This window comes from Typopeltis vanoorti, chromosome 16, assembly GCF_054136105.1.
Source record: "Typopeltis vanoorti isolate ZY-2024b chromosome 16, IOZ_Tvanoo_1.0, whole genome shotgun sequence".
NCBI classification, from domain to species: domain Eukaryota; kingdom Metazoa; phylum Arthropoda; class Arachnida; order Uropygi; family Thelyphonidae; genus Typopeltis; species Typopeltis vanoorti.
Genome location: NC_143564.1, coordinates 82,146,328 through 82,161,536, shown reverse-complemented (window position 1 = coordinate 82,161,536; position 15,209 = coordinate 82,146,328). Strand labels below are relative to the sequence as shown.

Below are 15,209 nucleotides of genomic sequence, written 5' to 3'. Positions count from 1 at the left end.
AGTTTGTTGGCGAAACTGGTAGGTTTTAATAAATGTTTTTATTGTAAACTGGTCTGTATTAATAAAATTGTATTTCTATCATAAATAATTAATCAGTTTAGGACTTTAAAGTGTCTCAATTCTCTCAACTGTAAGTTTAGAATATCGAAGTTCATTTGAAATAATTTCTGTTTTTCTGTATAATTCTTTTTATTTTATAGAAAACTTTCTTAAAAATAAACTTAGTTACATTTTTGTTTTATGCTATACCTTTTTTTAAATTTTGTTAACACTCTACGTACATTTTTCCAACTGTTATACAAGCAAAATAGTTACACTTTAAAAACAGCAATGTTCGTAAAAGAAAAGCTAAATTTTCTGACCTGTAATAATAAACAAACTCATCCCAGAAGACAGAATGATTACCCTATTATCGGAATGGATTCTCCTTTTTCTGACATGCGCAGAAGTTGAGGGACCTCTAATCGGTGGGCGAACTATACTAGCCCCACTGTTACACCATATTGTGGTTGTCTTGCTTTTGTAACAAACTTTGTGTTGTGTGCTCTGAAGATGCTGGATATAATACCAGCGAAATATTAGCTTCTAAGTTCATAAATAGTTATTTTCTTATCTATCTGTGTTCATATCATACTGTGAAATCTATTACAACATGTCTGACAAACACATAAGCCTATCCACGCATATAAATTTATTAAACTCCTTGTGAGAGACTCACACTATCCATTAACACAATACCTATCATACATCTTCTTAAACTTATTTACTGTTGGGCCACTCACAACCAACTCTGGCAATCCATTCCACTCATTCACTACTTTCCCAATAAAAATCTTGTAATCACTCTCTTAGACAACTTCTAAGTGTGACCCCTTGTCCTTCCCCCATATATTGAAAAATTTCTTTTGTGTCAATCTTATAGAATCCTTTAGTAACTTATGAGTTTCTATCATATCTCCTCTCCTCTACCTATCAACCCAATTCTGCAACCCACACCTTCAATCTGTACAGCAATCCCTCGATTAGTGTGCCTAATGCGCTCTTTAAAACAAGCACATTAATTGAAAATGCACTAATCAAATATAATAACCTATGGGAAAATGCATAATTCGTTCCTCAAATTTATTTTTTGAACCTTAATTTTTTTTTATAAAAGAATTAATGTATGTCTCAGGGCCTAATTAAAGGAAAACCATGAAGCTGAAAGACCATAAAACATATTCAGAATATAAATTTTATTATTCTACTTCTTAACAAAGAATTCAGCTAACATAGTTTGGTGGGCATTTTTTTTCTTTTTTTCATACAACCGACAGTATGGCCCTATTGCCTCTTCTACTCTTCTGCAAATTTTACTGCTTCTCTCTTTATCAGGGTCTCTAAGCATTGCTGCTTAAAAACTTCGATTGTACGAAAAATATTTTCAAATTATTTCTGTGAAATCTCTTTTGGCTGACTATCAGTGGTTAAATTTTCTTCATATTCTTCGGGATCTTCCTGCTGTGCATCTAAATTTAGCAGGTCGGAATCACTCAGTTCTTCAGAATGAGATTTAATGAACTCTTGGACGTTATCATTGAAGGGGAGAAAGAAATGAAGGACGTAGAATTGGTCGCCAACACGTGAAATCACTTGCTTTATAGATAAAATTTCCCAACTGTTATACAAGCAAAATAGTTACCACTTTAAAAACTACAATGATCATGAAAGAGAAGTTAATTTTTCGACGTATAATAATAAACAACTCATCTCAGAAGACTGATTGATTACCCTATTATCAGAATGGATTCTCCTTTTTGTGACATGCGCAGAAGTGTCGAAGGGTCTCAAATCTGTGGGCGTACTATAGCAGATGACATAAATTTTGGCAGTAAAAATTTGGATCATAGTATACATTGTGTACATGGAAGTACTGTAGTATGTCATTAAAAATAACTATGTAAAATGCTTTAAATCGGTAACTAAATTATTTCATTCTGGTGAGTGATTTTTTAAAATAGTTGGCCATAAAAATGTATAGATAGAAAATTTTTAAAATCTGTAACATTTATTTTTAAGATGTATATAGGCACACTCATCAAATTTTAGAGGTGCACTAATTGAATTTGGGTATCGAAAAAAATGACTCACTAATCGGGATTGCATTAATCGAGGGATTACTGTATTCATAGGGAACATTCCACAGACCCATTTCCACTTGGTCAATCTCTGAATCCTCTCTGCCACCTCCCAATCTTCCAAGAAATGCAGGTGGCCAAATCTGGGCACAATAGTCAACATGTGGCTGAATCATAGCCTTATAAAGAGGGATAATAACCCTCTATCTGTACTTGTCAATGTATTCAACATCCAAGTAATCCTCTGAGGCTATTCTGCAGACTCTCGCAATATGTCCTCTGAATTTCAAATATCTATCAATCATCACTCCATATCCCTGGTCTCATCAAACTAGTACCATCGGTATGATATGAAGCATGTAATCTTTTCATCCTGAAGTGCATTACCTTAAATTTTGCAACATTAAATTGACAGCCATTGTTTTTTGCCCATGCTGCCAATTCGTTTAAATTAATCTGTAGGATATCTATATCAGCGTCATTAACTATTGCCCTCTCCAATTTTGTAGCATCAGCGAGCAACTGAATACCCCCCCCCCCCTCAAATCTTCTGCTATATCATTAATGTACAAATTAAAAAGCAATGGTCCTAGTACAGAACTCTAGGGCACTCCACTAGTCACCCTCATTCACTTTGATTCCACTGCACCTTCCTCTGATATCTGTATCATCCTCTGATATCTGTATCAGCCATCCCTATACATGCCACCTGGCCTCATATCCATAACCATTTGCCTCAACTTATGTAATAGTTTTCCATTCGGTATTCTGTCAGATGCATTTACAAAGTCCAGCAGTATCATGGCTTAGCCATTATCTTTATCTAATTCCACTGTCACCTTATTATAAAATGTGAATAAATTACTGAAGCAGAACCTGCCTTTTACAAAGCCATGCTGCTTCCTATTGAATATTATGTTCTTATCCACTCATTTCTTCATTTTACTTTTAACCAACTTTTCCAATACTTCAGGTGCAAACTTGTTTTTGCTTACACTTTGATGAAGGATTAAACCAAGTATATAATTTCTTGGTATCTTTAATTTATAATATAACCAAGTGAAAAAAACTTCCAAGAACTATCTTACGGTCTTTCTACTCCCTTGGAACTTTGCCAGAGCTGAGACTTAATTTATACTGAGTATCTCCAGTTCATTTCAATTCTCACACCAGTCTCTCACATCAGTAACTGCAAATTCACTACCAGAATGATATACACCTTGTGATATATATATATATGATATACACCAAGGTGTATCTTTGCAAAGTGATCACTTATTAACTCAACTATTTCTTCTGCTTCTGTCACTTTCCTACCATCACAACTGAGTAAAATAATCTTTCCATAATTATTCTTTCTCTTATTTGCTATGCAGCAAAACTTTTGGATTTACTTTGGGCCTACTTAGATAATTTTCTCTCGAAATTTGATTTAGCATTCCTTACTATACTAGTTACCCCTCTTGCTTGTGCTTTATATTGCTTATGGGTATGCTGATCACCTTTTTGTTTATATTCCTTCCACAATGCTTTCTTTTTTCTTTTTTTTTTTTTTTTTTTTTGCAGCAGCTGCTGCTGCTTTATATTGCTACTGATCTACTTAAATCTTACTTGGTTTACTCTCCTGATCTCAGGTATGCACTTCCTCTATCAAATAACCCTTAACTCAACTCAACTAATTGCTTCTTATGCACTGATGACATTCATTCCATATAGTTTCTTATGCCATGGCACTGCTCAGAGTTGCTGCCTCCTAAGTTGGTCATAATTGCCAGCTTTGTAGCTCTGCATAAACTCTTTCTTGATTGAAATTTCCACATATTTAGCAACCTCCCAGGATAAGACTATATGGTCACTTTTTCCATGATTCAGAGATAGGGTTGCCACTGTAGTTATAGATCTGATGCTATTACAAGATCCAACACTCTCATTCCCCCCCCCCCAATCACATGTTGTTAGTAACTGTATAAATTTCATTTCCATTTTTACCAGGTGCCCTTTCCTCCTTCCATCTATTCCCATAGTTGAAGTCTCTTGTGATAATTGCTTGGCCTGCACTCATTCTGCTAATCTGCCAATGCATGTTGTCCACATCTGCTTCTAGACCCCCCAGGTCTCTAGCAGCATCCAACAGTATATTTTGTCCTATTGGCCTCTGTCTCACACCAGATAATTCTTTAGAAATGAACCATTTCCCTCATATCTTCAATCTTCCTTAACTTCTATTTTTGTTGGATAGTTCTTCAGCTCTCATTAATAATACCTCTCTTCCTCTTATCTTCTCTGAAAATACAATATTATTATTATTATTAACATTTGACCTTCATGGAGTCAGAGACACGTCTTGGGAGTTACGCACTATTGCACACAATGCTCATCCAATCGTGCTTTAAACCTGATTCAATGTGTCTACACCCACAACACTCAGTCAACATTCCACTCACCAATCACTCTCTATGCAAAGAACCTACTCCTCACTCCTCTGCTCACACTCTCCTTATACAGTTTCCAGCAATGGCCTCTTGTTCTATCCCCCCCTCCCATTCTATGAAAAATCTTTTCCATATCAACCTGATAACTCCTGACTAGCTTATATGTCTCATTCATATCCCCCCTTCCTCCTATTCACAAGACTCTACAGCTTACATTCTCTCAGTCTGTTCTCATACTCTACATTCAAAAGGTCACTGACCAACTTTGTGAATCTTCTCTGTATCCTTTCCAACATATCCTTATCACCACAAAAACTTGGTGACCAAATCTGTGCACAATAATGCCTTATACAATGACATCATAACCTCTCTTTCTGCATGTCGGGGTCATCCGCATCATTCACATTATCCAATGTGACGTCTTCACAACTTGTGCAGTGTGGCCCTGAATTTCAGGTCTTTGTCCACCATCACTCCTAGATCTCTTGTCTCCTTTACTTCCTCTAAATTTATTAAACTCCTTGTGAGAGACTCACACTATCCATTAACACAATACCTATCATACATCTTCTTAAACTTATTTATTTATTGTTTAAAGTTTCTCCACCAAGTGTATGCTTTGCATCCCATCGTTGCTTACCAAATCTCAAACCTTACACTTTGCAACATTGAAGTGACAGTTCCACTTACGTGCGCATTCATGCAATCTATTCAAGTCCTCTTGTAAGGCCATAACATCTGCTTGACTCTGCATTGCTCTTCCCAGTTTGCATCATCTGCAAACAGCTGCATATCACTAGTTAAACCCATCCCAATATCATTAAAATACAAATTGAACAACAGCCCCAAAACTGACCCCTGCGGCACACTGGTGGTGTGCCACGGGTCAGTTTTCCCGAAAGAGAAAGGTTACTTTCTCTTTCGGATACTGCACCCCATATACAACTTTCTGATACCTATTTGACAGCAAGTCACTGATCCAACTCAGAAGTCTGTTATCCAGTCCCATCTGTTTCAGTTTATTTAAGAGCTTGTCATGTGGCAATCTGTCAGAAGCCTTTGCAAAATCTAAGTACACCACTGTATGTTCATCTCCCCTGTCCAAGGTATTTGCCATCTTGTTATAGTACATAAGTAAATTAGTGAAACATGATCTTCCATTAACAAACCCATGCTGATAACCACAGAGAATACTGCTGTTATCAATCCATTTCTGTATCCTACTTCTCACCAATCTCTCCAGAACCTTCACCACCTTTATGTAGCGGAGCAATTTTACCCTCCTTCCACTCCCTAGGAACCTGTGCTGTTGTAAGACTTTTATGAAACAGGCATGGCAATGCCTGTTTCATAAAAGTGGTGATAGGTCATCAGATCTTATCGCCTTATTGACATCAAGGTTATTTATGTCATCAAATACCTCCTGCTCACTCACAATTAAGCCAGCTCCTCCTATGTCCTCTACACTTAATTTCTTCATGATTGCACCCTTGTAAGTTGATTACTGAATACCTCAACAATGTCTTCTGCAGCAGTTAGCATTCTACCACTTTCCTCAGTTAAGTTCATCCTACCATGATCATTCTTCTTTCTACTTGCCACATATGTAAAAAAGAAAAAACCTTTCTAGATTTTTCTTTGCTTGATTTGCGAATTCTGCTCATACTCTACTTTTGTTTTCCTTACTGAGTCACTCTCCTGGCTTGTTCTTCATGTGACTGATTATTACCATTATTCATCTTGTACTTCCTCCAAAGTACACCTAATTCTCTTTTTATGTTTTTTTTTTACACAATTTCAAAATAACAGTGTTTAGAAAACAAAAGCAATTCTGTTTTTACACTATATTTTTTGCTTTAACACGGTTCAAATGGTGCTTATTTTTAAAATTTCTATTTGAATTCAGTTCTGTTAAAAGAAGGCAAACAAAACAGGTTGCATTACAAAAGACACTTTTAATAAATGGTTCCATCAATGTTTTGTTCCAGAAATTCAATGGTATTTGATGGAAAAAATTCTGGACTTTAAAGTTTTATTGATTATAGACAATGTGCCTGTCCATCCTGTAGAACCCCTGAATCTGGAATTCTGTTTTCTGCCACCTAATATAACATCCTTATTCTAGTAGCAAGGCTTATACGTTGGTCATACATAACTGGTAATTAGCTTATGGAATCAACAACGCATATAAAGGATATTAATTAAAGACAACTTTAATGAATAACTTCAATATTTCGGCAATGTCACATTGCCATCTTCAGGAACATAAAAATATAGTATGTGCACGCGGGCATTAACAAAAGCAAATGAGGAAGAAGACAAGAAACTAATATTGTTCCTAAAAGTCCTAATTGTCCTACTTTGGCCAAACAGGCAGAACAGCAAATATCAGGATTTCAGAACACAAAGACTACATCCAGTTTCACCAGTACAGCCACTCTGGGCTGGCAGACCATGCCTTAGATACTCATCATAGAATTCGTTGGAAGAAAACTAAAATAATACTCCACAGCAAGTTTAAGTACGAAAGATTATTCAAGGAATCATCAGCAGCTCTAAAAAAACGTTACAAACCTCAACAAATTTGGGTGCATGAAACTACCCCAAATTTGGGAGACTTGCATTATGAGAACTTCAGCCCAATGGTCAAGACAACCAAATTAGCCTGCCAGAGGGCACCATTAGGACTTTAGGAACAATATTAGTTTCTTGCCTTCTTCCTCATTTGCTTTTGTTAGTGCCTGCGTGCACATACCATGTTTTTATGTTCCTGAAGATGGCAATGTGACCTTGCCAAAATATTGAAGTTATTCATTAAAGTTGCCTTTAATTAATATCCTTTATATGCGTTGTTGATTCCGTAAGCTAATTACCAGTTATACAACATCCTTAATACAACCACTAGACCAGGGTGTGATTGCTACCTTCAAAACTTACTACATAAGAACAACATTCCAATACACTTTGGATAAACTAGATAAGGATAATTTACTGACAGTTATTGATGTGAGGAAGAAATTTTCTATTTTGGATTGCATCAAACACTTGTTAAGTTGGTGTTATCAGAATTGAAACCATCAACTTTAAATGCACATGCTGGACAGCTACTTGGGCAGAATGTGTGAAAAAGAAAAACCTGTACCTTTTGCATAGAACTGAATATCCCAATATCATCAGATTAGCACATGTAGTTGGCAGAGAAGAATTTGATGATCTTTCATCTGCAGATATTGAAGAATTGATGGTTGACAAGACTGTTAGTGATGACACACTATTTTCTTTAAAATATATATGTATGTTTTGTTTGAAAATAATTTATTGTTCTTATCGAGTTTCACATCTGGAACCATTCTATTTTTTCATATGCACTATATTCGTTTTTACATGGTTTTCATTTACATGAATTTTTCTGGATCCAATTTACCTTGTAAATGGAGAATTGGGTGTACTTTTGTTTTCTAGATTTCATGCTTAATCTCCACATTCATTCATTTTACACTTACCTTATTCAGCCTTTTGGCCTTTAGAATATTCACACACTGATGCTGTTATGTATTTCTTTGTCAGTTCCTATGCAGCATTTATTTCCTTACTGCTCAACTCCTCATTCCATGTTACAGCTCCAAGCTGTCTCCTAAATTTGTCATAATCACCGGCCTTAATTCCACATATATCCTTTTCTCACAGGAGTCTATGACTAGCCACAACACAGGTGATTACTTCATGATCACTTTCACCAGCTGGAGGAAAGTGTGAAACCCCTCTCAAAATTACATCCTCTCTCCTGTAATTACATCATACTTTGACAACCAGGTCTTGCTGATGTCAATAATTTTGGGCCAAGTCAAGCTGACCAATTCCAAGAACTTCTCTCCTTCATTTTTGATATTTCGACCATTCTTGTATATCCATTTCAACATCCCCTTGAGCTGTCTCCTTGTTTTAATCCTTGAGTTATTGGAAAGGGATCTGTAAAATTATTTTGTATTTTAATCTGTTCTTCTAATTTTCCAGTGTTAATCTTGTAAGTCTTACTAGCTTATCTGATTTATTTTAACCATATGGAACTAAGAGCAAATGCCAAAAGAATGAAGAAAGTCTGAACTGTCCAATAATATAAAAAGAATACAAATTAGTTTGTCAAAATCATAGAGGCATTTCTCTGTTATGTACAACATAAAAAATATTTCCTTCTATTTTGATGAATGGATTTAACCCATTTATGGAGAAGGTAATTGGTGTCTTCCAAGCAGGTAGGAATGGTAAATCTAATTGATCAAATACATATAGTTATTTATTAGAGAAATTTTGGGAATTTGATATAAATATTCATCATATAAATATTCATTCATTCTGATTTTTGATTTCCAACAAGCATGTCATAGTATTAATAGAGAAAAATTATGAGATACATTTTGGAATATATGATAGCTAGTATGACTTAGAAGATTAACAATGGAAAATTCAGAAGCACATGTTAAAATATAAAATGATTTTATAGATCCATTTCCAATAACTTGAGGATTACAACAAGATAATCTAGCTCCAATACTTTTTTAATTTGTTTTTGGAATATATTATCTAATCATTACCAGTAGATACTGAAGGCACTGTAATAAATCAGTGCTGATTATTGTTGCATTACAGATGACATTAACATGTCAAGAATCAAAGCAGGAAAAAAAAAAATCAAATTAGAAAAGTTGGCATAAGAGATATGGCTAAAAATTAATAAATAAAACACAAAAAAATTAATACCAGTCATAATCATTTAACTGGTCCAAAGTGTGAAAATTGGGAACCTTGAAATAGAAAAAGTGAAACAGTTTAGGAGTAATGATCACAAACCAAACAAATGAGATGGTAGAAATGCTGAATTGAATAAAGGATAATCAGGCTTTTTATTCTCTTGTGTATTCAGTTCAAAAGATATCCATTGCACTAAAATACAAACAAGTCATTCAGTCTTTAGATGTGACTATGATTTAGATATCTAAGTTTCACACCTGTAGATGTGAAACTTAGATATTTACAGTGGGTGTGCAGAATTTGATTTCAGCTTTTGAAAGGAAAATCCTTAAAAGAATATTTGGCCCAGTGAATGATAATGGTCTCTGGAGGATCTGATACAGCTATGAATTATATCAACACTATAAGGATATACATTGTCTATTTTAATCGAGGTGTAAAAAAGTTGCAATGCGTAGGACATTTTTGTATGGAGAATGACAACATTCTCCATACAAACACACGTGTGTGTGTGTGTGTGTGTGTGTAAAGTATATAGACTTTGCCAGTTCATGAGTATGTGACTAAGAGTTTATGAATTAGAATCTAATAGTTCATTCCTATTTCCAGACCTTCTAAGGAATTGGGTAAATTAAGTCTCCATATTTCAAAAGCCTACACATACTGACATATCTACATGCCTCTTCCCATCATTATAGACCTCAAAAATTTGGTATTATTTCCATACTAGGAGCAAGAGCTTGCCGACTCATCACTGACAAGAATGAATTAGCTAAAGAACTTAACGATTTAAGAAACACTTTCCTTCAAAATGGTCATAATAACCATCTCCAGACTACTTAACCGACATAAGACTAGAGAAATTTCTAATAAAGAAGAAAATAGAGGATTCATCATGCTTCTAAATGTTAATACGTTAGCTCTATTTCCATATATTTCTAGAAATTGTAAGTAAACATACAAACTGTTTAGTTACAGCATTATTTCCTTTCCTAAAATTTTCCTGGATTGGTAGATGAATTTGTTTTTTGTATCACTTGCTTTTTATCAGAGGCTGCTATTTAAAACACATTCAGTATGTTGCATACAGTATAATGAAAACAGCATAAATCTGTTTTTATGTTTTTTTTTTTTTCATTAGCTAACATAGATATACTTCTAAATCTATCATATAGAGGCATTTTAATATTTTTAAAAAATCAAATTTTGGTGTTAGTAAAAGATGCAATCGCAAATATTGATTAGTAATTGCTTTAGCTGTTTTTTTTTTTTGCTTTTATTTTTTGTAGTATAGATGATCTGAAAATGGATGTACCTCGCCGAGAAATATTTTTTAACAACTTGCTTTTGCTTGGATTTGATCCTCTTTCAATGCAGAAGAAACATGGAACTCAGTTTAATAAGTAAGATTATGTTAATATCTTATTCATATTATTTCTGCAGGATCTTATTTTTTACCTAACTTTAAATTAATTATTAGTGTCTTCTCAGCTGTGAAAAAAGGCTTTTGAGAACCCTGAAACAGGAACTCATTTAGGTTCTGTCTTCAGTATTCTTAGATTTTTTGCTCTTAGTTACTCATAGCAGAAGTGTTTGTTAGTAATGTGAACTTGTAAGAGGCCTAACCCTTTTTATTGAATTTGACAAAAATAGCAGGGTCTTTTGGCTGGAAAGTTATATTGGAATCCCATCTAGTAGTTACGGATTTATGGCCAAAGCAGCTAAAGGTGTGAGGCCAGTGTATTGTCTGTTAATGGTATATGCTCTAACCAGTTTCTGTTTTGCTGAATGAAAACCCATTTTCTGGGAAGGAAAACCTTACTACCTGAAAATGAACATTTTATAAAGGCATTTATTGAAGACCATCTTATATATGTGAAAGTGGTGAGAACAGACAAGTATGCTGAAGAATGCATTTATTTGGTAAACCAGCAAACTGTGAAGATAGGATTAATATTTTCTCCTGACATAAATGTGAAAGGCCATGTTATATGATCATGCTAGAGTAATAGTTATTACTCTAACATGATCGAACTTGGTTATAACAATCACCAGGGGACTGACAAAATTTCCTTGTTATAATCATTGCTCACTATATCAGTGAGTTAAATCTGCCTCCTGTTTATTTAATAAATATCAGAAGTCATCCAAGCTTTCTTGTTTGCAGTGTAATCCACATTAAGTTTAGTTATGTTTTTGAAACACTGAGGTTTAAGATTTTCTGATAATAAACAAGTTTTCTTCATATATCAGTTCTTGTCATGTTTGCACATATGAGCACCATCAAGTGAGTCTTTTTTTTTTTTTTTTTCCCAATTAACATATTTTCCCTTGTATGTGCTTGTATTTAAAGTGCTGAAAAAGTAAGTTTTAGTCAAGTGGTACTGTGTGTGTGTTGCCAGCTATTATTGTATTTATATATTTCTAATGTTTTGATATGAATTTTAACCTCTCATGACATTAAAAAAATTGACAAGGCAAGCACCTTTATATGTACCTGTAGAAAGTATACAAAAGGAATAATTTATAATCCCTGTTATAAATGTCATCAGCACCAATATTGGCGTAATTTTTGAAATCTTTTTTTTGTATCAAGTAACTTTAATTTCACAAATTCTTTGGAACTTCAGTCTGTTTTTTGCTATCTACTTTCTAGATTCATCTCTTCTCTCAAATTTAATCAAACTGGTTTGAATCAAATCATTCAAATGGAATGCATATATCCTTGAATATATATGGGAGAAAGAATGAAAAAAAAATTGCTTAGTTGCACTATTATTTGTTCTGATGCTCACTTTTTTTTTTTTAGATATAATTCTTTGCCTCTTTTTATTACCTTATTTTTAACACTAATTTCACAATATTGTATGAAAATGCAAAAGAAAACTTTGCCCATTTTGGTGGGTTAATATTTTGATAAGCTAGGTAAATTTTGTTGTGTCGTCTGTTTATGTATATCAAATGAAAACGATAGTGTATTTATAGAATGTTTTTAGCGCATAAAATTATAATAAAACAATGCTAAACTGCATGTTTTGAAAATGTACTTCTCTCTTTTAGCAAAATTGCTTATTGTACATTATACAATAATTGTTTAGAGATTTATTTGGCCTATTGGACTTTTATTTTAACATTGTCATATCTCTCTTTTCTCCTCATATAAACTTCAATCCTGTCAACATCTAAACTTCTGATTCATTTTCAGCCTTTCCAAGCTTTCTTGTTCACAATGTAATCCACATTAAGTTTAGTTATGTTTTTGAAACACTGAGGTTTAAGATTTTCTGATAATAAACAGGTTTTCTTCATATATCAGTTCTTGTCATGTTTGCACATATGAGCATCATCAAGTGAGTCTCCCCCCCACACACACACATATTAGCATATTTTCTCTTGTATGTGCTTGTATTTGGAGTACTGAAAAGTAAGTTTTAGTCAAGTGGTACTGTGTGTGTGTGTGTGTGTGTGTGTGTGTGTTGCCAGCTATTATTGTATTTATATATTTCTAAGGTTTTGATATGAATTTTAACCTCTCATGACATTAAAAAAATTGACAAGGCAAGCACCTTTTATATGTACCTGTAGAAAGTATACAAAAGGAATAATTTATAATCCATGTTATAAATGTAATCAGCACCAATATTGGTGTAATTTTTGAAATTTTTTTTGTATCAAGTAACTTTAATTTCACAAATTCTTTGGAACTTCAGTCTGTTTAGTATTAATTAAACTGTGCACTGCATTTCACTTTTATTTGACTGATTATTGGGAGTAGGAGTTTTTTTTTTTTAAATATCTACTGCTGTGGTGTTGATATCATTGTTTGCTTATGAAGTCATTGTCATCATGTGTTGCTGATAGTGTAATATGACACATTACTACTTAAGCAGTAGTTACTGTGCATGCTTGTTGCATGTACATATTTGAATCATTTCCCTGTATTTGTATCTGTTTTTGTGTTCATGAAAATAATTCTCTAATGCATGAATATATATTTTTTGAATCATCCAAGTTTTCACAATAAATTTCTCAGAATTTCATCATTGTTTAAATCAAACACCAAGTGTTAGCATATAGCATTTTTAATAGTTAAAATTTTAAGCTGTAATCCATGTTTGGACTTACTCATGGTCAAACTAAGTAGTAATATCAGCTGAATTTTCTCTTAGAACTGGATTGCAAGGTTGTAATAAATTTATTGGTATACTATTAATTTGCTTCTTAGTAGCATTTCAGAGTCATTGCTACTGAAAGCAAGAAATGCATATTTCCTGCAACATAGCTCCAAATTCAAATACAGATATTAGATATTAAAGACAGATATTAAATTTAACCATATATAATATTTCATGTTTCTAGTATTTTATCTTAGTTTGTTGTTTAATGGTGGAACTAAATAAGAGAAACTTCCACATTCAAATATGATTTTTATCATAAAAAAAAAGAGGGGGATAGATGACACAGCATCCCATATTTTTAAGGAATTTGCAGATTGCTATGCCCAACTCGGCAGACACAACAGATAGCTATGCTATTGATGTGGTTATTTAATGAAAGTCTTGCAGTGGGTAAAGGTTCCTAAGGAGTGGAAAGAGGGCAAAATAGTATCACTATGAGCATGTTTCAAGGACAGAAGATTCCAATTATAGATGGTTTGTATATTTGCAGTTGTGATCAAAGTTTGGAAAAATTGGTTAGAAATAGAATGCAGGATTGGATTGATGGACATAAGATTCTCTATGATGGTCAGCATGGTACAAGCTGCAGAGGATAGGAATAGATAATATATTGGTTGGATAGATCAGAGATTGGCTCTGAACAATACCAGCAAGTTGTGTATGATGATGCAGTATCTCAAAGGTGACCAGTGGCATGGCTCTGTTCTTTGGCCCCTACTGTTAAACTTATTTGCTAATGATATTTCATGTGGATTGACAGGAGATCTTCAAATGTTTGCTGATGATGCAAAGTTAGGTAGAATTATCAGGAATAGTGCCGTTGCTAATTCTCTACAAGAATTGAATTTGAATTCAAATCTCTACAAGATTTGAATAGGCTTCTCTAGACAAATGAGTGGGGTTGCAGTTTTAATAATAAATGTAAGGTGTTACACTTTGGGATACAGAGATATGAGGCTTCGTACTGTATCGAGGGAGCTATACTTCAGGAAGTGGATGAGATTCAGGATCTTGGCATGATGGTAGATGGCGCACTGAAGTTCTGAGGGCACGTTGCATGCATTGAAAAGACTGTACATTGTAACATTGCTAAAAAGTACATTGACATGTAGGAAATAAGGAGGTGGTGGTGCCCTCTGTATAAGGCATTGGTTAGATCAATGCCTTATATAGAGGCACCACCACTATATATATATATATATATATATATATAAAGGCATTGGTCAGACCACATATGGACTGTTATTTGTTATGTTCAGATTTGGTCACTTGGTTTTCATTGCAATGTGGAAACACTAGAGGTTCCAAAGATGACCAGAGTGATATCAGGACTCTGCAGTGTTGGTTATGAAGAGTGTTTGAAGGAATGTGGTTTAGAAGTTTGTGGATAAGAGGAGATATGATAGACCTTAAAGTTAGTTAAGGGATTTTATGAGATTAATACAGAAGGAATTATAAAAAGTGTAGATGTTAAGATGAGAAGAACAAGAGGCCATTCCTGGAAGTTTTATAAAGATGGTGAAGAAAGGTGTGAGGAGTAGTTTTTTTTTTTTGTGTGTGTGTGGAGAGTTGGTGAGTGGAATGCATTGTGAATGCAGGTAGTGTAAATAACTTCAAAGCTCATCATGATAGACATGTTCACTGGTTGAGTGGCCTTGAGTCATTTGACTCCATAAAGGTTACCAAAAATAATATGGTACACAGCTGGTACATTTTTTTTCAACTCAAAAATG

At 33.9% G+C, this 15,209-nt stretch overlaps 1 protein-coding gene across 4 annotated transcripts in view; it reads left to right on the top strand.

Annotated features, from left to right (window-relative positions):
* The window catches only part of dgt6 (dim gamma-tubulin 6), a 248,962-nt gene that overhangs the window by 34,794 nt on the left and 198,959 nt on the right, over positions 1-15,209 (top strand). For all 4 annotated transcript variants that reach the window (XM_090406343.1, XM_090406342.1, XM_090406341.1 and 1 more), the window contains exon 2: positions 10,588-10,701. In XM_090406343.1, the coding sequence (XP_090262469.1) occupies positions 10,604-10,701 (98 nt within the window). In that variant the 5' untranslated portion in view covers positions 10,588-10,603. The remainder of the gene's footprint in view (positions 1-10,587; positions 10,702-15,209) is intronic.